Source organism: Mytilus californianus, unplaced genomic scaffold, assembly GCF_021869535.1.
Source record: "Mytilus californianus isolate M0D057914Y unplaced genomic scaffold, xbMytCali1.0.p SCAF_10, whole genome shotgun sequence".
In the NCBI taxonomy this organism is placed as follows: domain Eukaryota; kingdom Metazoa; phylum Mollusca; class Bivalvia; order Mytilida; family Mytilidae; genus Mytilus; species Mytilus californianus.
The window spans coordinates 46,876,553-46,904,061 of record NW_026262582.1 but is presented as its reverse complement, the minus strand read 5'-3'; the positions used below and the strand labels follow the sequence as shown (position 1 = coordinate 46,904,061).

The window sequence follows — 27,509 nt, the reverse complement described above, 5'->3', positions numbered from 1 at the left end:
TTACCAAAAAGAAGTAACAAATACATTATTTTTATACATATATATATCAAAGTGATTTTTGATCATCAATGAAGGTTTTCTATGTGAAACTTGCTATATTTTCCAGGAATGCAGTAGAGTTTATTTGATTTTAAAACACGTACAAATCGATCTATATATACTATTTAAAATTGCAAAACGCAAGCTGAAATCGTACCAAGTGATTATTATTTTTGCACACGACATCTAGGCTGTCGTCCCACCTCTAATAGTAGACGGTTCTCTTGGATAGGGACATTGTGCATTCAACCGTGGATATTATAAAATATCTATAATAAATAAAATTTTAATGTTTTGATCGTGTAATGTCTTAATTTTTAAGGTTACGCGGGTTCGGTATTAAGCGAACACAATTGGTATGAACACACTTCCGTATACATGTAGAATATATCAAAGAACCTTTCAATTACAAAGTTTTTTTCGAGGATTTTTAAAGTTACAAATAAAAATCCTTTTTATGTTTTTGAAATAGGCTTTTAATTTCCATTCTCAATTTTTATTTTAATGTAGAAAATATGTCATTTATATATAAAGTGCATGTAATTCTTTATGCTAGTAATCCATAAATGAAATTGCATAAATCACAAAGGTCTCTAAACGAAGATTGCCAAATCAAATCTATAATACTATATATACTTAGAAAATGTTAACAAGTCTAGAAAATGTTTATACTGTACATTAAATAAAGTTGAAGATGAGATACACTTTGTGACTGAATGTCCACTACATGTATATGTTGATAACAGAAATGAGTTTTTTACTGAAATTTCCCTAACTTGTAATAATTTTCAATCTTTAGACAATTTTTCAAAGTCTTCATGGCTATTTACACAAGAAAATTTGTATATGTATAAATGTTTGGGAACGTATTTATCTAACAATCTTGAGAGAAGGAGAAGTTCAAAGATAATAAATGCAATTATCCCCCCAAATACACATATTTTGAGTGGTATATGATTTTGAATGGTATATTTCAAAGATGTGAATTGTGTTATCTGGTTCTGTCCTGGCCTTTTATAGCATTTTTAATAGTATTAAACGGTGTTGTTTTCTTATATGTCTCTAATTTATGTCTAATCTTATGTACTTGTATGTAATGTGAGGAAAGCTCTTTATAAGGCCCTTTAATTGGAAATAAAATATTCTAATTCTTATTCGCAATTCAATGTTACTTTCATCATTTAATTTACAAGTGCACATGGATTGTTTAGGTTTTATGTGGTGTACAATGTAAGGGTGGAATACCATAGTGTCAAATTGAAAAGAGAGAATATTTTTCGATTAAAACACACCCGGGAACAGCAAGAAAGTTTACCAAAGAAGTTGTGGGAACTTTACTGATTTTATCATATATATTTCTGATAAGTTTCCCGACCTAGTCACATATTTTCAAACTTGAAATGTGACTTGTTTCAGTGGCACGAGCCTTGAACATGTACACGTGACAGTTGTAAGTAACAGGTCATCTCAAAGATACCATAATTAGAGTAAAAGGTTAAAGTACTTACAAAATATGTCATCTTGTAGAATGTGAATTGACAAATATCTTATTTTCAAATTCGCAGACCAAGTCAACGGAAAATCTCTGTCACAAACAATTCTCATGCTATAAATCCATTCCAACAATATCATTTTAAACACAAACTAGCTGGCCTTTTCATTAATTTAGATAATACAAATTTAGCTAAATGTTGTGTATTCACATCAACAGACAAATCCCACACTTATCCTTGACGTTATTAATACTCACTTCAAATTTTGATTAACAATTTATTGATACGGATGACAACGCTTATGTAATAAAATGAATATTTAAATTTTAATTGGATGCCGATGCAGTGGTGTTGCAATGCCATAAAACTGGTAATAGAAAGCTATCTGTTAGTGGCGGATCCAGAGGGGGCGTAGAGGGCGTTTTGGATAAAAATTGCTTTTTTGTCTTTCTTCGTGTCGTTCGTATTGAAAATTTTATTGACTGTCCGTATATCTTGTTTACCATGTCCATTTTTTACTGACAAATATATTGGTACATAGCTTTGGATCCATCCAATCATTTTATGATAGACATTTAATGGGGAGAATACGGCATCAAAAATGTCTAACCCTTACACTTTAACTGTAAGAATATACATGCCCCACATCAGGAGCCGTTGAATTAGTGCATTTTACACTTATTTTATGTTTTTTAGCCAATAAAAGGTCAAAATTTTTTTCGCCTCGCTACGCTCGGCAACAGATTCCATACTTCGCCCCCACTTTCCTAAATCCTGGATCCGCCGCTGATCTTGATACATAGGGAAATGAATCTTAAAAAAGTTAATTCTATAAATTCAATTGTGAAAAAAAATTCAAAATACCGTGCATTAACCCGGGGAAAAGTTACCACGTAGAAACCCTTATATAGAATGTATGATATCCCGTATGTATATAGTGAAACTGATAAAAAAAAATCATTTTGATGTTAACAGTTTACTTGTCACATGTCTTTTCTGTGACTCATCAACCGTCCATCAACAAATATTACTTGATATTCAGTGAAATGATAACATGCAGAGTGTAAACAATTATTGTAAAAGCAGAGCAGCCTTAAATTCTTATAGTTTGGTCAAAGTCGATTCATAGTTTTACCGATGCAAGGATATTTTATATATTGAGTTGAAATGGCCTAGCGGTAGTCTGATCACTTCGAATGCAACACGCTTAATCAAATTTCGTATTAAATGCAAATTTTGCTTTATCTTTGCGGAGCATTCATAAAGTATTTAAAACTAAAATAAGAACTATAATAGCTTTCTGAATAGCTCAGATTCAAAACATTGAGAATAAGCTCCTAGCTGCCGAAATATACATCTGGACAAGAATGTATTTTTTGTATTTATTTTGAAAGAAAAGTTGCATATGTAAGCTATCTATTTATAATCTTCAACTCTATTAGGAGTTTCAAGAAAATGGGGGGGGGTGGGGGGGGGGGGGGGGGGGGTGGGGGGGGGTGGTCGATTGAAGTCTAACTGTAAATATGAAAAAGATCGAGATGTGGTATGATTGCCAATGAGAAAACTCTCCAAAAGAGACCAAATTACACTGAAATTAAGAACTATAGGTCATCGTACGGCCTTCAACAATGAGCAAAACCCATACCGTAATTCTCTTCTATATTCATTATAATTTCATAAAATTATAACAATAAAACCTGTTTAAGACAGACTTGATCATCACCGCGGCTCAAATGATATCGGAGACGAATATCATTATATCATGACTTGTAAAGTATGTTTGTATTTGTTGCAAGCTGTTTATTTCAGTGGTAAATTTTGGTAGATTTTAAAAACGAACTTCGAGAGATATTTATCATTTTTAAAACAATGAGGGCACGTGTCACTGATTACACAATTACTCAGCCGTGAATTATCCAATTAACCAAATTGTTTGGATTATCCTTATTGCTTATGAAAATCATGTTATTCAGTGTTTTGAATAAAATTAGATTATACACGTTATACGATATTTTGAAGTTGTTTAGGAATTGTTTCATGTTGTTAAATTTACTTTATGCGTTGTGCATTTTTACGATTATGAAGACCCGTATGCATCAAGCTACTTAAGTTAAGATTTGTTCCAAACGGACGTATGCATGCAATTATTTTGGCTAGTAGTCCATACATGAAATCGCATTAAACATAAAGGTCTCAAAAAGAAGATTTTTAAATCAAATCTAGTCCTCAATTCATCTTTTCATCCTTTGCAAGTGATTCGGACACTTTAAAACAGCGTAATGGTACAAATGTAACATGTCATCTGACAGATGCTAATTACTTACAAAATACGGCATCTTAGAGAACAGGAATTAACAAATACACTATTTTCAAATTTGAAAATCCAATTCACACGGAAGATCACTGTCACAATCCCTGACCACTGATTCATCACCAGATTTAACACAGATCACATTCATACGATTGTCAAAATAGAAATATATTCCAACAATATCATACAACTAAGGCACGTATATGCTTATGAAGCCTTTTCGTTATTTTAGAAATAAGTATACAAAATTGTGTGCAATATTAATATTGTATATTTAATACTACTGTTCTGGCATAGATATATCTCTCACTTATCCGAGACGTTTTTGAATCTCACTTCCAATTTGCAATTTGGATTAACTCTGTATTGATACGGATGACAACACAAGACTAAAGTAAAGACCATAAATTTCCGTGGGAATTTCAAGTGGAAGCCCAGTGGTGTTAATAAAAACAGAAAACTTTTCGTTTGTTACAAAACAATCTTGATACATTGGTAAGATAATACTGATTGATTGATTGTTTGTGTTTAACGCCACTTTCAGCACTATTGTGCCATATCGTGACGGTCAAAAAAGGGAGTTCCCCCCTCCGCCCTTTATTTGTAACCTTACCTATTTTTTGATCATTTGTTTTCGTCCAGAAATGTATGAAATATTTGCTGCTGGACATTACGCAAACATCAATCATAAATCACCTAACACATATCTAAGGAAAGCCTTCTATGCATGCATTTACGTGTTTAAAAATTGAATAATCAATTGATTACAAAATATATTGTGTTGCCAAAAAAAAACAAAACTTTATAACATTTATACATTTAAACCATTCGTTGATTTATATATAAATAATATATATAAGTAGCAGTAAACATAAAAGAAGAACTTAGAAGAAAAGAAATATATATTTATAAGCGTGCATTGTGGATGCAACATTGCAGATAATACTTTTTTAAAAATTCATTTTATAAAACTTAGTGCTTTTTTTGTATTTTTGACGGGAAAATGAAGTTTCGAGAACTTCCCGGCCCATAGAAAATACTACAAGTCAAAAGAAAACCCTCTTAGATAAACAAAACGTCTTAAATGGCCATTTCATTTAATATTATTTCAGAATTTGAACATCTGTGTCCCTGGATCTGAACAAGAATTTGTTCAATCTAAATTGTATCATGTCATGGCATTGTAAATTATTACTTATTAAATATGATATCATGCTACATAATGTCATTTCCGTACTTGATATAACAAATCAAATAACTATTTAATTAGTTGGCACGCGCCGATGTTGTCGACACGATAAGTATGTTTATCAACGAATACGCGTTATCTCTGTGGTCAAGCGTAACCGGGAGTTTAAAACATGCGTTTTTAATTGGAAAGATAAAACCCAACCCGACGGTCCCTAGATAATTGCATATAACTAAATTGGAACTATTTAAGTATGTTATTATTCTCATCACAAGTGATGATTTTTGACAGAATTTTATATATTGTAGAATTCGTTCTTTTTGTAGACACTTATACTGTATGAAGATGATTCGTTCCAACTTTTATGAAGAAATCACCGACGTTTTTTTTTTATTTAAACTACATAAATATACATAAAAAAATGCCGTTTTTTTCTAAAATCAATTTCTTTTTATAAAAATGAATTATTAACAAAGAATTGTTACACAAATGTAGAGGCTTATTTTGTAACGAAGATATTTCAAATCTCTTTACCGAAATCTGCATATGCTTATCTTTTGAAACAAAAAAGTTAAGGATGTCTGTTCAAAGGACATAAATGTCCAAGAAACCGAAATTTAAAGTAAATATTGAAAATTTCGAACCCATTTATCTTTTAAATCTAGCACACGAAGATATGCTTTTTATTTCATATTCAAATTGATTGGGTAAGAAATAGCTTGAATGCAAACTTTCGTAAAAAAAATCACCGTGCATGGGATCAAAACTGTATCGTATGCCCATAATTGCCCTAAAGCTTAATGTCATCGGCAGATTATGAGGGTCTGGTGAGGGTTCACTATTTCTGTATTCTATTATTTACATGGAGATATACTTTTTATTTCATATTCAAATTGATTTGGTAAGAAATAGCTTGAATGCAAACTTTCGTAAAAAAAAATCATCGTGAGATCAAAACTGTATCGTATGCCCATAATTGCCCTAAAGCTTAATGTCAGACTATGAGGGTCTGAAAAGGGAATCATTATTTCTGTTTTCTATTATTTTTATGCCATTTTTCTCTATTCTGTATACTTTTGCCCATTGTTCTTTATTCCTTTTATGTTAGTACCTCTTCATTCTCCATTTTTTATTTGTTTGGTCATTTTCTCTATTCTTTATATTTTTGTCAACTATTCTCTATTCTGTAAACCCCCATCCACACCCTCGTGTATAAGGAAAGACGATAAACATTTTAGTATACATACCACCCGTTGTCACTTCTCACCTGACACAGAATTTATATATTTATTACGTAATACTAACGAATGTTATATTATCGATATAGAAAATTCAGTAGAATATAATCTGTATCAATGCACTGGCATGTTAAAGGTATTTTGATCTGACAAGAATACATTTGTTTATTTTATTTTTAGTTTATTTAGTTATATTTGTTCATGTTTTAGGTTAGAACAATGCACAAAACCATCGTATTTTCAAAAAATCTCTAAAACGTGCTGATTTTGGAACCTTTATCAAAAGATTGGTATTACTTAGCTTTTGGGGTTTTAAAATATATCCATTTAGTAATCAATTTGTGGCTTTTTTATATTTATATCAAAATTGAAATTCAAGGCCATATTTGCCAAAGAGAACAAGGTTAACAATTACTCAAAGTGCGACATTCGAAAAGTTTCGTTTTCCCTAAAAAAATTAAAATATTGAAGTAACGAATCTTTAAAGGTTACGTCACGTTAATATATTTTGAATGAAAAGGTGCAACTGGATGCACCCCTAAACACAAAATGAAAAACTAAAATGGCGGGTATGCGTCAATCAGACAGCAATCCAACACAAACACAAGTAAGTTATCTGACATCTAGAATTAAGAGGTTTAAGCATAACCTGTGCTGGTATCAACTTTCAGAGTTCTGAGTAAAATTCTATATACGCATGTAGGACTTTGAACCGTGAAATAAACGCATTCCCTAAACACATACGGGTCCACAGACTCTTCTTATTATAATATAACGGTAAACGAGGATCTCAAAGAGAGGAACAAGTTAAAGAAAAATGTAAACGCAGAATTATTTCCACATCCAGAAAATCAAAGAGGACGATCTCTCATTTAGTATGCAACTGTAACTAATAGATAAATAGACAATAACACTAGTGAATGCAAATGTATGTACTGAATTTGAAACAAATATACTGCACATCTTTAGATTTTAATCTAGCTTTCACGCGTCATATATGAGACTGCTATATGTGTTATAGTAGTCTCAGGTCATACAGACCATCGCACACCATCGAACGGCCAATTTCACTTCGGCGCAGACCATCTAACTTCAGCGTGACAATCAGACTTCATGGTCCCCATTGCACCTCCGACTGATACATATATATATACACTTCTTTTTACTTGATTTCAATAATTGCAAACACTTTTCATACCGATTTCCTGATAATGGTTTTTATTGTACTAAAGTATTAATTGTTATTACCGCGGATATTGCCCGAGGAAAATATGAGTTTATTTAAGGGTATAAAAATCTTTATAGCTGATATATTTTGATGCTTATGTCACAAACAAAAATATATAACAAACATTTCGTAAATTGTCAGTATATAAATTTTAAAAAAAATATTAAGAAATGAAGGTTTCAGCTCCCTCAGACTAAGCTGGCCTTTGATGAATTTAGCTCTTATGTAAAAATAAGGAGATGTGGTATAATTGCCAATGAGACAACTATTCAAGTAAGTTCAATCAAGAGGATGTATAAGCAGTTAAGTTGTATATAAAGGCAACCGTGCTTAAAGTGTTGTTTTGTGAGGGGATCAAGACGTAGGGATGTGAATGAGTGGTTTATGTGTGCAATAATTTCGGCCTCCTAATTATAGTGTAAATCTGCAGTTGTTTCATGTAGTTGATATACAAATTATCACAAACCTAAATGGATAAGATGAATGAATTAATAGTTGGTTGTTTAACGTCCATTGGCAACTGTTAGATGGATTATTAGGGGAGAAAATTAAACATGATATAATTATGAACATTGGCAATCATACCACATCTTCTTTTTTATAAGAACATAAAATTGAGAATGGAAATGGGGAATGTGTCAAAGAGACAACAACCCGACCATAGAACAGACAACAGCAGAAGGTCACCAACAGGTCTTCAATGCAGCGAGAAATTCCCGCACCCGGAGGCGTCCTTCAGCTGGCCCCTAAACAAATATATATACTAGTTCAGTGATAATGAACGCCATACTCAACTCCAAATTGTACACAAGAAACTAAAATTAAAAATAATACAAGACTGACAAAGGCTAGAGGCTCCTGACTTGGGACAGGCGCAAAAATGCGGCGGGGTTAAACATGTTTATGAGATCTCAACCCTCCCCCTATACCTCTAGCCAATGTAGAAAAGTAAACGCATAACAATACGCACATTAAAATTCAGTTCAAGAGAAGTCCGAGTCTGATGTCAGAAGATGTAACCAAAGAAAATAAACAAAATGACAATAATACATAAATAACAACAGACTACTAGCAGTTAACTGACATGCCAGCTCCAGACTTCAATTAAACTGATTGAAAGATTATGTCTTCATCATATGAATATCAGGCACAATCCTTCCCGTTAGGGGTTTAGTATCATACCATCATAACATATATGAGAAGAACATAACCCGTGTCATACATGCATGTGTAGATTTTCGTCTTAACTGTAAACGACAGTGTCCCCGGGCGTCAAAACCGAATTTAGACTTATGTAAATTTCTGAAACATACATTTCATTATTTAACCAATGTAAAGTGTTCCGAATTCACTCCAGATTTCTGAATTTATTCTCATTATGAAATCAAGAAGAAAGAATCATCAAATGCTCAGGCAAAATAAATAATACCGTTTTGAGCTATAAAGCCACAGTGATACACACAAGACCTAACGTACTACATTTTATTTTATATGCCACAAAACGTATCTCGCTTAGTTTAAATTAAAATAAAGATCAGAGAATAAAAAAGTTGCTAAAGAGAAAATACATATCCGTGTTAATTTCGCCGCAGTTTGTTTATTCAAGTTTGACATCCAACTTCTTAATCCGCAATCCACATTCACCCGACAACCTTTTATATTGTATATTCTTGATTAAATACCCTCATGTACATGCATGTGACCACCAGGAACTGGGACAAATCTGATATCTTTTATGGTATTTATCAAAACCTAAATGATTGAAAATATCTAAGTAGAATATGAATATGCCAAATAAGCGTTCAGAATAATAATCTAGCATAGTTCAACATTGGAGAAATGACTCAAGTTGAACGTTATTAATAAGATGTCCAAAATATATATATACATGCATATTGCGATTGGTGCTGCAGTGTATCAAAGGTGTGAGTTCAAATCCCGTTGAGAGACAAACATTTGTCAGCTTAAAGATCTAATTCTTACAGTAATGGGTTTAATTTTCAGACTCAATTATAGACTTACAAGTTAAGTAAAGTTTTTAACCCAAAATCGAGAACAAGAGACTTGATTTTTGCTGTTTCAAATATATTGCAATTGAATAAAGATAAAGTTACATAATAGTAAACCCATTTCTATAACATCATGATATACATGTACAAGTAGATGAAAAAATGAGTATCTCGCAATTAAAAAAAAAGTTTTCCAATCAGTTATGGTTATACAAGACTGTAAAGTCATCTTACAAAATGCACTAAAGACTGAATGAATATCATCCGATTTAGAATTAACACACGTTGAGTGCACATTACACGATTAAGAATGAATGAACGTTGAGCGCACTTTACACGATTGAGAATGAATGAACGTTGAACGCAATTAACACGATTGAGAATGAATGAACGTTGAACGCACTTAACACGATTAAGAATGAATGAACGTTGAGCGCACGTTGAATGGAAAACACACAGAATGATGAACGATGAGCGCAAGCACGTTGAATGCACGATGAATGAACGATGCACGCACGCAGAACGGACGATGCACGATGAATGCACGGAAAATAGGTCAGTTTGAATTTTAGAAGGTCTGTATATATACATGTTTTATTCCACGAGTTTTTCCGATGCAAGGATATTTTATTAAATTTCATATTTGTTTTTTCTCCGTTTAGCATGAATGGAGAATTTAGAAATAAGGTAGGAAAATAGATTATAGCCTACATGTAGCGTGCTGTCGAAATAAACCTTGTGCGCTAAATTGTAGAAAAGGGAATTCGGTCCTATAAAAATTACAAATACGAAAATGAAGAATTTTTTATAGTGGCGGGAATTTGTGTTCGATCTCTGTAAAAATACAAGGCACTTATTTTTGCTAATATTTCTTTAGTTTACATGTAAAAATCATTGCAATTTATACTAGTAAAAGAATATATTGTTCATACAACCTTGACATTAACAGGTCTCATTAAATCATTCTCGTTGCTGCATAGTAAGCTGATAAAACGTTTTTTATTTGTGTTTTTTTTTTGTACTGATAAATGAAACAATTCCAATATTGATAATTGCGTATCAAATAAAATGTTGTCCCGAATAAAAACTGAAACTCAATTTAATGAATAAAAAAAAACGAGTATTTGATTTATGTACATGTCGTACGAAATAAGTCCACCGGATTTAGCAGTTAAATAACTGGAAAATTAATTGAACAGTAAAAGCTACAATTTAATCCATCATTTGGTGTCTGTCGTCTGTTTGTATTGTAAACATACTGAATTCTTTTTTTTTCAGAAATATATCTCTTAAATGAGTTCAAGTATATATATATATATATATATAAATAAATCCATAGGGTATCTTGTGGTAGTTGAAATTATTCAGTGCAATCATTTAGAGTCCGTCGTCGACTGTCATACATTTCAAATTGTTTGCTGTTGGTCGTCTGTTGTTAATGGTAGTCGGCCCTCTGTCTCCAAATTATAGCCCCCACTTAGTTCAACGACCAATATTTTTTGGAAAGGGGGGTGGGGGGTATTTTTTTCGAGACAAACATTTTCTTTACTTAAAAAAAAACTAAACAATTTTCTATGTTTTATCATTAAATTAGAAGATGTATACTCAAGTTAGATTGCAACTATAGATGTTGAATTAAAAAAATCATTTAATCTGTATGGTTCGGGTGACCCTACTTCTGTTTTAACACATGACGCCATCAATCTACACGACCGTTTGGAAAATATGCGGACGATATAATCCATGGCTAATTCTCTTGTGGGTTAAAGAAAAGGAAAATTATGCCTTGAAGTAGTAAAATATTGTTACCTTTCAAATTATTATTTTTATTTTTATATACAGATCTTTAATTGTTTTGGTTTTATGTATTCACAATTTTTATAGAAACTCGTGACAATTTAGAACTTGATATATTGTGTAAACACCTGTTTCTTGTTGAAGGCTATACATGTACATGTATATGTTGCCCTCTTGATGTTCTGTTGTTGTTTTTGTCGTTCGATAGCTGTCATATTGACGTGTAACCCACATCTCAAACAGTTTGAGTTCCGTTTGATTACTTTTTAACTCAACTTTTCAATCAGTTTATGACAAACTGAAAGGGTTATCGAGTTAATTAATTGCTTTCTTTCCCTCAATCCATGAATATACTCAGTGGACGATATATATATATATATATATATATATATATATAGGTATAAGCGTTGTCTATTTTTATATGACAAGACCACAGTAGCAACAATATCCTTTTAATGTAGAATTCAGTATAAAAAAAACTATGCCGACAATGTTCAAGCATCATCGCATACAGGTTTGTTTTATAAGACAGCTGATTGGATAAAAGTGATACATTCCCACGCCTACATTAATCTGATGTCCAATCAAATGCCTCCAGAAACCTGTCAATAAAACAATTACTGCAAAAATTGATAAGTTAGAGATTTTATTGTGTATTCAATATTTGAAATAAGTAAGATAGCTTCTATTCGTTCAACATCAAATTGCGAAGAACGTGTCGTGTAACAACCCTCCCCCCTTTCATGTTTACACCTTCTTATGTTAACACTTTCTTTTTAAACGGAGAAAATATAAAATATAACCGTACTGCAAGTTTCTGAATTTTGCAAGAAATTCTATGTAGCAACGTGTGATTCCTGGAATTGTCAAATTTTCAAGTTTTAACAAACCTCTGAAAGAAGTTAGATCATACAATTTTCATCAACCATGTGCAAAAAAAAAAAAAAAAAACCCACCGAATTATATTTGCAAATTGGAAAAGATTAAGAATTGTTTTATATCCGTACTAAAAATCTTCCGTAATTATTTGAAATAAAAAAAAATATGCATGTTTCTCTCTGCCTGAATGCAATCGAAAACAAATTTTCATTTTATTCTTTATCTATAATTTGCAAAAGAGGAAAAATTATCATATTATTAAAAGAAAGACTAAAGATATTACCATCAAGGTAAATGAGTTTTCCATAAAGTAACTAATCCTTAATTCACAACCGTCAATGTACTTGAAAAACTCTGGATTCATTTTTGATATTTACCTGATAGATAGATAAAAAAAAAAAACCATATCTATCAGGAATTTCGATGGCAAAAATGAAATAATAAATGTGGTTTTTTTTTGTAGACGAGTAGCAAATTTTGTTGAAAGAAAATTAAAATATATTCACATCTTTCTGAGTAAAGTGTCAAAAATGCAACAGTATAATTGTATTAATAGTAACTGATGACTATTTTATAGATTAAAGGATTATAAGTCGAACACGACACTCGCACAATGTACATAATTGAAAACTGGTTAATTTTTTTTCTATAGCATTCCGAAGTGCATATACTTGGCTAAGATAGTTGAATGTTCAGCAAACAATATTACATGATATGCAAATGATATCAATCGAAAGCAACAGCGGAAGATTTAAGTTTTGAAATCAGAGCATTCCTTAAATTAAACATTTGAAACAGGTTCTTTTAAGCACCAGCATGCATATTTTAATTATATAAATATAAAATTGAGAATGACTGATGTACTTATTATTCTATCTAACAATTAGCATTGGTAGTCTCGGCAGTTTTCTCTCCCTGAGTGCGGGAGGTCCTTTTTAACGGACAGCGGAAAGAAAGTCACAGGACAGAAAGTTACAAATTTGATAGGACAAAAAGTCACAAATAATTTGTTGACAATTGATTGATTATATAAGAGACAAATCTTGAAATAATTACTTTTTATTACATATTTTCTTTTGACAGTTTGGGAAATTGTTCATTAGCCTTGATAAATGAAGATTTATTAAATTTTAATCATTAGAAGGATATGTTTTTTGAAGCACCATGAAGCCGTTTAGGCACCAAGCCACTTTGACATTTTGTTTTTGAAATGAGAAGTAACACGGGTGCTATATAAAACAAATCTGCTACGAAACAGAAATATAAACCGTAAACTAGATGTATAATTATCACGGTACATTTTCTTTTTACCAATTGTTTCATAACTTATTCCATGTTATATTTTTCTATAATATAGTTTATTCTTTTTTTTTTAGTTCTTGTTAAAAAAGACTTGATGCTTAAAAAAGGTCAGAGAAGTATCAAAATCGGGGTTTATAGGTACCTATACTAAATATAAACTGTTACCTAGATTTTTGAAATATGCTTGCATTCTTGTTGCATTTATTTTGAAATAATGTTTTATAATTTGTAAATGTAATAATTTTATCCGGTGTATCCTTATATATGATAAAACATGGCAACATATTTCACATAACTTCCATGGATAAAACAGTCACAGCGTTGCACGGGTATTTATGATTATTAAGATAGTGTTTGACAGTCCGTTTCGGTTGAATGCTCAGATAATCCGTATATTGAAATGTAAATAACTTTCACCAAACATCTGTCATCTGTCAAAAATTAGAAAAATATAAAGTAAATAAGATACTCAGAATATATTTTCCTTGACTAATTTTATATGGGTAAGAACAATTATTTTAAATCACAGACGAAAATGTGTTTAAGAACATTTTTGATATTTATTACTAATCATTATATCTTTACAGACGGAACGAATATATACTAAATTACTTAATGCAAGAAAGCACGACTGCAAAGTTTTTATGACTTACACACTTTTCCGGTTATACCAATCATTCTTTTCTTATATAACCAATTAAATGTTTACGTGAAATAACATCGGAAAAAAATGAATTGCAACTTTGCAAACGTTATTTAATTAATAGACATACAGCATAACATTAAAAGACCACAAAAGAGTACCCTCCATTCTTTTCCGATTTTATTCATGAAAGGGAAACAACCCCTAATAAACACAGAGAAAGTGTCGCCCGTTTTGCATCCGAATATTTAAAATCTTAACACGACTGAACACGATCTTACAAAGTCTAAACAGCATTTTTACCTTTAGTCTGATTTGATCTGAACATGGTCTGATCAAGTCTTAATCGGATGCAAGAACAATCTGTCTTGTTTATCTTGAGATGACTGAACAGACTTAACACGGTATATCGTGACAGCGTCTGAAAGTCTGAAAAAGTCTTGACGTTTTTCTCTAGCAGTAAATCCAGTCGATTAAGACTTGATCAGACCAAAATGACCGTTTCAGACTCAAATATTGCTACTAGTGGTATTTAGTGTGATATTTTAAGACTTACATGCGTTGTATGGTTACGCTGATCTTTCTATATTTCTAATTGTTATCGTATGCACCACAAGAGGTACAAAACTCATAGAATTGTTGACCATCCTGTTTGTTAGTTTCTTTTAGATTTTATCGCTTAAACGTAATTCTAAAACAATTTCAACTCGATTTACTCATAATGGAAATACAAAAAAAATGTTTGTACATAAACCTTTACGACAATGGTTTTGATGGTTTCAATGAACAAAAAATGAAAAGATTCACTGTATGAATTTAAATTAGATACGTTTTTTGACAAATAAATATCATATTTTAGGCCTTTAAGCAAATTTATATTTCATTATACATGTTACATGGATTTTTCCTCTTTTTTTCAAACTACAATGCACACACAAGTCTAGTCAGTTTGTCAAATAGTTGAAAACACAGTGCCTTCTAGTAAGACATAGTTACGCAAACTATATGGTATATAAATGACATAAATTTGTTTTTCTGATGATTTGAAACGGCGTTTCGAACTCGCAAATGTATGTTAGGGTAATGAATTTCCCACTCCATTGAGATCTATTCCCAGTAAATTACACACATGTATCATCTACTGCATTTGTTATCCACAATAAAATACGTCTATATCAATCGGTATCATCTTCTGATAGGGGATATGTGAATGTTTAAGAAGCTTTGGCAGAACTGACACTGAGTTAAGAATTTAGCCTTCTCAATATAGAATAATAAACAAACCATATGTAATTCTCATTACTTTACACTTGTAAAACAAGAAGTCGTGCGGTAGCTTCGAAACCGGAGCGCTTATGGACCGCAAATTGTCAAATAATAGCATGAGGACCATACAAGCTACTGTTCCACCGCTTTGCTTGTGGTTGATCGTGAAGTTTGCAGTGTCCGAGCATAATCATTTATCAAACTTCTCAGGGGGCGGATCCAGCCATTATATAAAGGGGGTCTAACCATATGTCCCCATACAAAAGCATTAATTGTCAAAAAGAGGGGTTCCAACTCCCGAAACACCCCTTAGATCCGCCACTACTTCTGTTGTAATCCAAATAATTAAGACGTATTTACGCCTTCACATGCCAAAATCAAGATAGCATTTTGAATCGAGATAGAGAACAGATAAAATGATATAACTAATAACTTAATCTAGATAACGACAACTTAATTCAGGTAAGGTTTAACTTTCTAAAAATCACGAATCACTAAATCGAGATACATGTATCGGATCCGGAAGATCAAACCGTTATAATGGTCAGAAAATCCAAAAAAAAAGTGTGTCCCTTCAGAGCGTCCGTTGAAATTCGGTAATATTTATAAGAATAGCATTTTGCTAACTATTAATTTAGTATTTCAAGTTTTGCCATACTGTATACGTATTTTTTAAGAATTTAAACAATCGATGAACAATCGATGAACGGACTCCCCAAGATACATGTTATGTTTTGTTTTCATTCTTGTTTCAAATACATATCTGGAAAAAAATTTTGAACTTAATACTAGTTCAGCCCGGAACTTATGCATTCAATTGTCACTGTTCATGTATATTGAAAGAACATGTATCGTGGTAATTAAAAAAGCAAGGCAAATGAAAAAACAGAAATATTTTAGCACATGAATCTTCCTCTGACGTCAAACAACTTTTTTTGACATTTTATAATTATATGTAACACGTACGTAACCTTTTGATTTTTTTTTTCACAGGACAGGAGTCATCAACTTGTACAATGGAACCTTCTGTTTATAAAAATAGTACTTTACCTAGATGTCCCGAGTCAACTGCATTAGTTCCTGTTGTGCTAGCTATATACATGGTGTTAACAAACCTTATGTTATTGAACTTACTTATCGCTATGTTTTCGTGAGTAAATTCAAAATCTTATATACACGTGTATATTAAAAAAGAAATCAAGACAATCCCATCAGGATCTCTCTTTTTTACATTTCGGACATTATGTCACAAACGAACAATTACTTTTTGTTTTTGACTTGCTGTCTCGGAAATTGGTCAAATACGACAAATTACTTATCCAGTTCAGTTATTGCCCCAGAAATTGATGACTAAATCAGCAGACCTGTTGCATTTCAAAATGTAATTAATAGTTTTAGCATGCTATTTATCACATGATAGTAATTTTATGTTATCATGGTATGTGTAATTGAGCATATTTTCAACATGCAATTTTACTGTGTAAAGCTGGAAGAATATAATGTTTACCTGATGTGTGAACAATTTTCTTTGACAGAACGATATGCAAAAGCGAATCTAATATGTTTTTAAATACGATATCAATAAATCAAGTTTTTAATTTTGCATATACAGATGGTTGAATACCCAGCTGAGCATAAAAACATATCATTATTTTACAGCAGCATTTACTTCATGGCCAATGTATGTAAATGCCACGTTAAATTTGCGTTACCTTCAAACTATCAGTAAACGAGCGTTAAGGGAGAAAGTAAATGCACGTTAAAGCAAAATCTCGTCGTATCATGGATACACTGACTAACCATACTACAACAGCATTTAAAAGTCATACGCGTTTTTTACATACAGTTTTGCAGTATATAATTTAAATAATCTTAAAAAAAAATACATAACCTATGTGTTATTAATAGCAAATGCATATCCATTTAAAAAAGCAAGAATCAAATAAGTGATACTGAAACAAAATGTTTGGTTTGTAATCGGAGTTAGAATACATGTAACATGAGAATCGAATGAAAAAACTGTATATTTATGTATACAAAACAACGAAAAAAATTCCTCTCAAATGAAAATGCGGTGTATTTATAGTTTATATAAATAGTTAATGCGAAAACTAAACGCGTATTTATTGTGTAGTATATGTTTAAAAAAGACGTTAACTTTGCAATCTGAAGTAAAATGCCGTTTATTACGATTGAACGGCCACACGGTTAACGCGTTTGTACTTCAGTAGACATTAGCACTTTGTATGTTGACTGCAGCAGCGGAACATTAGTTATACCATATGTTTTATAGCTAATTCAAAATAAAGCTTTTATTTGACTCAAATGTGTTTGATGCCACTGAGTTATCTGTTGTTTCATAGATACAATTATACTATACAAACTTTCAGAACATAATACAATTCCTTACTTTACCGGGTAATATACAAACCAATCTTGAATTGTCCGATTAATAATTTAGAATTGTCTATTTTTTTAGGTCGTTTTTAGTTATATAGCTTTTCAACGGTTTTGATTGGCGTTCCAATATTCGGCTTTCAGCTTGCAGGAAACATTGGGTACAAAAAATATAGAAATTTTCGCGCGGTTTTGCTCTAAAGGCAAAAGTCCAGCCCCGTCATCCTCCTTCCACCGCCTTTCACCAGAATATGTAATGGTCGTCCCTTTACTTCCAGGTTCAGTGCTAGAACAGATTTAAAAAAAAAATAAAAAAATAACCTGACGAAATAACCTTACATGTTATATGATTTTATCCAGAAAATGAATCTGCAATATTTAGAAAAATTATCTGTTATGTTAGATCGGAATCTATATGGAAGAATTGAAACTTGTTTATGCTTTGTCTTTTATTTTACATATCTAAATGTCAGGTCATCTTTAGCAAGCATACTATTAAATGAAATTGGTTGTAATAGCTATTTCTTTACTTTTTCATTGGTGTTTTTTTTTTTAAATTGTTTTTGTGTTTTTGACACGAAACAAATCACCCCGAAATGTTAAGCTGATCAAAATTAATACTGAGTAGACAACTAGTTTCTGTCATTCAGAATATATATATATATATATATATATATATATATATATACATAAATGTATACATATAAAAAGTCTCTGATTGAATGTATAATAAAAACTATAGCACAATTTTTCATACCTTTCGGCCATTACATATATACATACGTTTTCGTTATTAATACTTGTTTGTAAACATTTTTTTTTTTCTTTCCAAACTTTAGTTATTTTTCTTTCCTTGTTTTTAGAAATTAACACGAATTCATCTGAGTTTATGAAAGATTGTTTTACCTTCTTCTTCTATGCGATGCGCTCTTAAATATTTTAGAAAAAATGGTAAATTAGAATGTATTCACTTTTTAAACTAAGTAGTCCTTAAGTGTGACAAAGATGTCTACTTAAATATTACTCTTTCATGTTTGGTTTTCATTTCATTTTCATTTCAGTTATTACATGTATCAATCGCTTTTTTTCAAGGAAAACGATGTTATTTATATTTACGTACAATAATTAAACCTTTCAGTGAACACATTTCGTTTCAGCAATACATTTCAGAAAGTGCAAGATAATGCCGTCTTGATTTGGAAGTTCCATAGATATTCACTTGTACATGAGTATTACGAAAGACCGGTTCTCGCACCACCACTGATTATAATAAATCATTTATATATTGGATATTTCGTTTACCATAAATGGTGCAAGAAGGACTTCCAACTTGACAATGCCTTTGGAATGGATATGCAAGGTACTATTATATGATAACTTTAAACTTATACATGTAGATGATGGTACAAACTTACCACGTCTAAAGCGACAGTAAGTAAAACAGTAAAAAATAAATAAATTCCAAAGAAAGTAAAATATGCATAATACTACACAATACACTTCTTTAATAAGTAATTACACCAACTTTAAGAGTCGTCCAACTTATACATAGTCATGATAAATAATACTTAATGGATGTAATATACGCATAATAAGTTGTTCGTGGGTAGTTAAACAAGTTTAAATATGATTGTCTCCTGTTTACCGTGAACAAATTCAACTTAATATAACTAAATGTAATATTAACAAATACAATTTTTTATTTGTATATAAGGTTGCTCAGATATTCCGTAAGGAATAAATCATGTATGTCAAGTAACCGGTATTGCGGTTGTTTTCGTTTGTTTGAGATTCAGATGTTATTCTTCTTTGTCGTTAAGATAATACATCATTGGCCACTACTTTCTCTTTTTATTCACACTGAACATATTTACAAATTTCTTATAACGTTAAATCGATTGTCGTTAACATATAATTTCTTCCCGTTTAAATTGTGCTTTTCTTTTAATTCTGCGTACTATACAAGTGTATGTTTTCTATACGGATAAGTTATTAAGATAAGTATATGTCCCTCACGTCTATTTTTTTTTTAAGTTTGCTTTTTCAAGTTATGAAGTTAATTGATTATGGCTTTAATGGTTAACGAGGCAGGACTATACTTACGGGCTTCTTGAAATTCAGTCTTATATCAGTTAAGATATGTTCCCGATGGATATAATCCTACAGTTGCCAGGAAAAGAAGAAATTATTAAAATGAATGATTTCATGCAATAATGGACGATGGAAATAATGTCTTTCAGAAGTACATAAAGTTGATTTTTTTCGGAAAACAAAATATTCAAAATTGAAATGTTATTGAACACTTACCATTATTTAATCACGAGTAATCATTAAAGTTTTCTGTGAATAAATGTTGCATATTAAAACATGATGTTCATTACTTTAGAAAAGAATAAAGTGGTTGCTGAGTTTGAAACAAAAGCAATGGACGAATGTTTTAAATCACTTGATGACAGGCATGGATCAAAAGTACCAAGGTATTATCTAAAAAAAAACAACTTTGCTGTTCGTTAAATGTGCAACAATGAAAAGCATATCATAAAATTGAAGGATATAATGAATGTATCAGCAGGATTGTTGTTTTACTCCTGAAAGTCTATGCAGGATCTTGAACGATGAATAATCCAACAGTTTACTACTACATATAGCCACCCCTTATGTCGACTTAAGCCATAATTTCGTATATTTATTTTTGTTTCTCTTTATACATATAATACAAAAATACTTCATCTCTAACATACTATTTGTTTCAGTAGTTAAAAGTATCAACATGTGTATTGCTTAAACATCAGTGTTATATCTTTCGTTTATTGACAAGGAAGTAACTCCTTTCTCTTAAACTTCATACTTTGAATACAGAAAGTTTTGCGCATTCATAATTGCGATTGTTGAACAAGCATCATTAAAGACTGTGATTTCAAAAAGTACTCAATATAAATAACGATAGCAAATATAAAACCCGAGATATTTCAGTTATTTGCTAGTATGATTTTTAAGAATGTTATATATATATATATAAGTACGTCTAAACAAGTGACAACTCTACGACAGATCCATCGATTGAATCACCAGTGAAGGTGATACACGGCTGAAAACACATATTGTATTAATAATTACTCTAAAGATCAGCACAACAATGTTAAATCTGCATATTTAAGGAAGCAAATTTTTGTTCTCACTCGCCGGGATTCGAAATCATGCTATTGGGATATCGTGAAAACACCGCATGCACTGTGTCCGGTGCTCTAGAACACTTGGCCACCTAGACTGAACTAAACATTTAGCTTTCGGTGGCCTAGTGTTACCTTTCCTCGTCAGTAGAATTTAGAGTTGAAACATAGTACACGATATATTAGGCATGAAGATGGAATTGATTGCAGGTTAGCTAAATTATTTGTCGTAAATGATCGTAAGATGCAGTCAAAGAAATAATTATTTGATAAGTACGTCTAAACAAGTGACAAATTTACGACAGATCCATCGATTGGATCACTAGTGAAGGTGATACACGGCTGAAAACACATATTATATATGCATAATTACTCTAAATATCAGCAGAGCAATGTTAAATCTGCAAATATGCGGAAGTAAATTTTTGTTTTTCCATCGTCGGCTTTCTAACTCATGTTATTGGGATATCGTCACAACACCGCCTGTACTGTTCCAGAGCTATATATATATATATATATATATATAATTACTACCCCGGATCTGGTGTAGTGGTTAGAACCTCTGTCTTTAAATGCTTTGGGCATGGTCGTCAAAGGATGTATAAAATAGTCGTAAGCTAGTCTCTCTAGAGATGATTAAAATCCAAATTTGTGTGAATACGATTTTGAGGTTGGAAATTACTATGACATTGTTTGGTTGAATCATTAAGCCTTTACGTATATAAATAAAAAACCCAAGTTTTGAGCAGTAAATAATGAGCTGTGTATTTTTAGAATTACACGAAAATGAATTGCATATGTACTGTCTTTCTTTTTGTATGAATTGTAAAAAGCTGTTGGTTTTCAATATATATGGGATAATTTGTTTAGCCGTAGTTATATACAAATTTTGTCTTATCAACAAACATATAAAAGATGGTGCAATCAAAACAGCATTAAAATAAAATTGAGAATGGAAATGGGGAATGTGTCAAAGAGACAACAACCCGACCATAGAGCAGACAACAGCCGAAGGCATCCAATGGGTCTTCAATGCAGCGAGAAACTGCCGCACCCGGAGGCGTCCTTCAGCTGGCCCCTAAACAAATATGTATACTAGTTCAGTGATAATGGACGTCATACTAAACTCCAAATTATACACAAGAAACTAAAATTAAAAATGATACATACTAACAAAGGCCAGAGGCTCCTGACTTGGGACAGGCGCAAAAATGCGGCGGGGTTAAACATGTTTTTTGAGATCTCAACCCTCCCCCTATACCTCTAGCTAATGTAGAAAAAAAAACGTACAACAGTACGCACAGTAAAACCCAGTTTAAGAGAAGTCCGAGTCCGATGTTAGAATAGGAAACAAAAGAAAATAAACAAAATGACAATAATACATAAACAGACTACTAGCAGTTATTTACATGCCAGCTCCAGACCTCAATTAAACTGATTGAAAGATTATGTCTTCATCATATGAATATCAGGCACAATCGCTCCTGTTAGGGGTTTAGTATTATACCATCATAAAATATATGAGAAGAACATAACCCGTGTCATGCCAACAACTGGTTTTAGAATAAATATGTTTAATTCCGATGCAAAGACCCTATAAGTGAATCAATATTAAAGCCAAAATATGCAATCTTTAATGACCTGACAACAGTATCGTAACTATATCCCTTCTTAATAAGTCTGTTTAAAGGTTTTGTTAGCTTATGAGGTGAATACTGACATGTTTGTGCTTTGTAAAGAATATTACCATAAAAGATTGGATGTGAAATACCCGAACGTATACGATGTCTGCATGTTGAGTTATATTTACGAATGATGTCCTTATACCGATGATAAAAGTTAGTAAATGTTTTGACTAGTTTATGATATCGAAAACCCTGGTGTAATAATTTTTCAGTAACACATAAATTTCTCTCGCTAAAATCTAATACGTTGTTACATACACGAGCGAATCGTACAAGTTTAGATATATAAACACCATAAGATGGTGACAAGGGAACGTCACCATCTAAAAATGGATAATTAACGATAGGAAATGAAAAATCATCACTTTTATCATACATTTTTGTATTAAGCTTCCCGTTAATGATATATATATCAAGATCGAGGAAAGGACGTTGGTCATTGTTAGTATTAGCTTTATTTAAAGTAAGTTCAACAGGATAAATTTTTCTTAGTATACATACTGAAGTCGTCATTATTGAGAGCCAATATATCATCCAAATATCTAAAAGAACACAACTAATTCACCTTATGTTACAGTTCTATTAAAAATACTAATTGTATTGCTATTTAAGCACAATGCCAAACTGCAATGCAATATTAGGTGCGCATACTTATGTAAAGGTTTGCACATCTACACAAGTGAAACTATCAACCGATATGTTTTTCAGGACAAGAAGTTATTATCATATGTCAAACGATAACATAGAAAGGGATGAAAAACTGAATGAAATTGCTGAACTATGCAATCAAGTGAACCAGAAGTTGGCTGAACTAGTAGAGTCTACAGCATGAGATGTTACTATTCCTTTCAATGTGTAGATACATAACAATAGAAAAGAGTTCGATAGGAATAATCTTTACTAAACTAATCATGTGAAAAATCAATTATCGTTAAGGATTTTTCCTGATCTTGTCTTTGACTTTTATCAAATATTTGGAATCCTCTGGTTTTATCTATTTAGTGCCATACAAAACATTGCTCGCTAACACCTACTTTCAATTACTATTTTATAACACATAGTTAAAAAAAGCATTTTATAAAATCGTATAAGTGGTTGCGTTTTGTTTATAGCTTTTAGAAGGAGAAAGGTACCAACTTAGATTGATAAACAATCTAGAGAGAATCATTTCCCGCCAAATTATCAATTGATTATATCTCAAAACAATGACACAGACCTTAAATTTTTCTGCTTTTATTGTTCCGTTATTAATATACTTTTAATGATTAACCGTCTTTTGAAAAGCTGGTTATTTTGAAATAGAGTGAACATCACTAAATACCGTAAAGTTAATTTATCTAACTTCATCCTTTTGTTTATTATACTCATAATTTTCCTTTAAGTATTATTGTATTATTTGCAATGAGAAACAGTTATGAATTTTTTTTTATATTTCAAATAGTGAATTAGTTCAGAGGTTTTTGTTTTACACATGGTTGGAACATTCAAAATCGATTCATGTTAAACTCTGGTAAATAAACTCAAAGACCTGTCTTTGATAACGAAGCTAATACATTTTTATATTAAGTGATATAACGTGCAATTTTTTTTTGCAATATATGTCAGCAGAAAACAAAGTTTGTATAAGGTAAACGTCTGCAAATACAATGTGCAGTAAGGTTAGTGCTGTTGTTTAATTTCCCTTAATACAAGGTTAAACATTACCAAATAAAGCCCATTAACGCAAAATTACATCGATCTTTAAAAATCTAAACAATATATTGTACGACATGTCATTTACATTGGGCATAGACGTTTAATCTTCATTTACCGTTTTTCAGTCAAGATGGACCCACTAAAGCTGTCCTCAATTATTATTTTTATTTTTAATGTTTGCATTGCTGTTTTGTTTTAATCCACTATACATTTTTTTTTTATATTTAAGGTCGAAAATTAGAACCATAGAGTCCCCGTTTATTATGAGATACATTTAACCTTCAAACTATTATCTCTTATATTCTGTCATCATTGGGTTATCTTATGTACTTAATAACATTTGTTTGTTAGTTGTTGGATATACAATGATATACTTTTAAATTCTATTCTAGGCATTTCATCAATTGTTTGATAAATAATTCATGTTTATCTTGGGGGTTATGGAGGGTTTATATTAGTTAAAAATTGTACGCTCAGCTTTGCTCATTTAATCCAGTGCATGTCTAAACAGTGGAAGATTTGCATGATAACTTAAAAATACACCGATGTATACGGTATAAATTGCTTAACGTTGAAACTTACAGTCAGGATTACAATTTAAGTATTTAGTGCTAGACAACACTTTGAGAACACTTTTTTGTTTAAAAAACGAGGCGAAAGATACCAAAGGGATATTCAAACCCATAAGTCGAAAACTAACTGACGATACCATGACAAAAAAACGAAAAACGACTTACAGAAAAAACAATATATCAAACACAACAAAAAAAAGACAGATCAACACACACCCAAACATAAAAGCGGAGGTGATCTCAGATGCTACGTAAGGTTAAGTAGATCCTGCACCAAATGTGGTACCCTTCATGTTATTCATGATGAAATTTATGTAAAAAACTTAAAATTTATGGCTTCCATGAAGATACTGTTGATTTTTTTAAATCATATTTGAGTGAAAGAACACAGCAAGTCCATATCAATAATCAGTTTTCTGACAAAAAGTTTATAAATTTTGGTGTTCCACAGGGCTCAATACTTGGTCCCATTTTGTTTGTTTTGTACATAAATGACCTTCCTTTACACATCAAAAACTGCCATACAGACTTGTATGCTGATGACACAACTATGCATACATCAGGAAAGAGTATTGCTGATATGCAATTAAAAGTACAAGATGATCTCCAATGTGTTGAAAAATGGTGTCATAAAAATAACATATTCATAAATTCAGATAAGACTAAATGTATGGTTATAGGTATAAGACAAAGGCTGCGTTTAAATCAAGCAGAACCAGTTCTAACTATTGAGAATAATATTCTTCAAAAATCATCAATTGAAAAACTTTTAGGTGTTAGAATTGACTCTAATCTGTCCTGGACAGGCCATGTTAATTACTTATGTTCATCAATATCATCCAGACTTCATTTACTCTCTAAAATCAAGAAATTTCTAAATATTGATTCAAGAAAATTGTTTTATAATGGCTATATTCTCCCACTGATAGATTATTGTTGTATTATTTGGAGTGGTTGTGCTAAAATGAGCTAGTCAGAATAATAAAATTGCAGAAAAGGGCTGCAAGACTTATTTTAGATGCTGAACCACTTTCATCATTAGCTCTACTGTTTAAGCAGCTTGGGTGGATGGCAGTAGAGAACAGAATCTCATACCACAAATCTGTTTTGATGCAGAAATGCCTTAAGAACGAAGCCCCTGTATATCTCACTGAAAAATTTAAAGAAATGCCATAAATAAACCAATATTGTTTGAGGAATGCGTCTTGCAAAAATTTACAAGTTCCAAAAGCCAAAACTGAGCTGTATAAGAAATCTTTTGTATATTCAGGATCTATTTTATGGAATAACTTACCAACATCCCTGAAAAAATCAACCTCAAGTACAAGCTCATTCAAAAAAGATTTAAACAATTACTTGTTGGAACATTAATTTAAGAAGCTGTGTAATTTTATATGTATAATAATTTTTAAAACACTTACTCAAACTTAAGATATTGTTGAGGTAATTTGAATGATGCCAATACTATATGAATTTGTAATTTTTACCTGTTTTGAAAATTGTATATTTCATAACAATTTTTTATTTCCTTTTTTCATATATGTGTGTTTGTTTGATATTTTGTAATTGTTTGTTATATTCCATTGTATTTCATGAGGGCCTCAGGGAAGATTAGTTTTATAGCTAACTGTGTAACCCTCTTTAAATAAAGAATTATTATTATTATTATTATTATTGATACAAACCCTATTTGAGTCTAATTCAGTTGGTCACATTCCAGGAAAAGAGGTTGGGATTGTGGTTATGCCAATTTAAACATATTCGTCGTCATCTATGAAACATAAATTACAATGACTGCTTAGATTGTTATGCAGTTTATACAACGCCTTAGAACTAAAATGAATTATTATTTATGATCTTAAGTTTTCTTTTGATATAAACATATTTAGGATTAGTGTGTTTATGATACTTACTCAATTGATATGATTTTTGCTAGTAATAACACTTACTTGAATAGTGTTTACCACTAAACTGTTTTGTTTTATTTTCATTTACAAACGTTTCAGACAAAAATCATTTGAAGTCAGTGTTGACTCCTCGTACACTGAGTAATATAGCATTTAATTTCACTCCATTTGTGTTAAAGTGGGGGTTAAAGTTTTTATGTATGGTTATTTGGCATTCACCACTTTAAAGATAGATCAAACACATAAACAGTCAGGTTTCGAAGACTTTTTCATAAACAATGGGATACTGCCTCATACTGAACATTTGAATATATGAAGAATAAGTAAGTTCATGCGTATGGAAAAATGAAAAAAAGCAATACCCTCAAAGAATTGCAAAATAGAATGGGAACATTTTCAGTATAAGTGCAATCTTCCAGTGACGTTTTGAATGATCTGGTTTGAAAACTTAAGGAAGAAATGAGCCCATAAAACTTACATCCTCTTTCAAAAATTACCTGAAGACTTAGAAAGTTTCCAAGTTCTGAAAATGAAAAAAAAATCATCAAAAAATTCTATGATAGCAGGTGCATAATCTTAAGCCTGGTATATATGATGAGTGTATTTACAACCACTGGATCGATGCCACTGCTGGTGGACGTTTCCTCCCCAAGGGTATCACCTGCCCAAAAGTAAGAACTCCTGTCTTG

General features: G+C 31.3%; 1 protein-coding gene across 3 annotated transcripts in view; it reads left to right on the top strand.

Annotated features, from left to right (window-relative positions):
• The window catches only part of LOC127718254 (transient receptor potential cation channel subfamily M member 3-like), a 135,572-nt gene extending 108,768 nt beyond the window's left edge, over positions 1-26,804 (top strand). The window contains exons 13-17 of one of the 3 annotated variants that reach the window (XR_007989664.1): positions 16,388-16,544; positions 18,949-19,151; positions 20,178-20,268; positions 23,355-24,222; positions 24,301-26,804. Coding sequence is in view for 1 of the 3 variants with exons in the window: in XM_052224250.1 (XP_052080210.1) it covers positions 16,388-16,544; positions 18,949-19,151; positions 20,178-20,268; positions 23,355-23,478 (575 nt within the window). In the remaining 2 variants the exon portion in view is untranslated. Of the gene's footprint in view, positions 1-16,387; positions 16,545-18,948; positions 19,152-20,177; positions 20,269-23,354 lie in introns of all 3 variants that reach the window. The other 2 variants (XM_052224250.1, XR_007989666.1) reach the window with 2 other exon arrangements.
• The last annotated feature ends 705 nt before the right edge of the window (positions 26,805-27,509 follow it).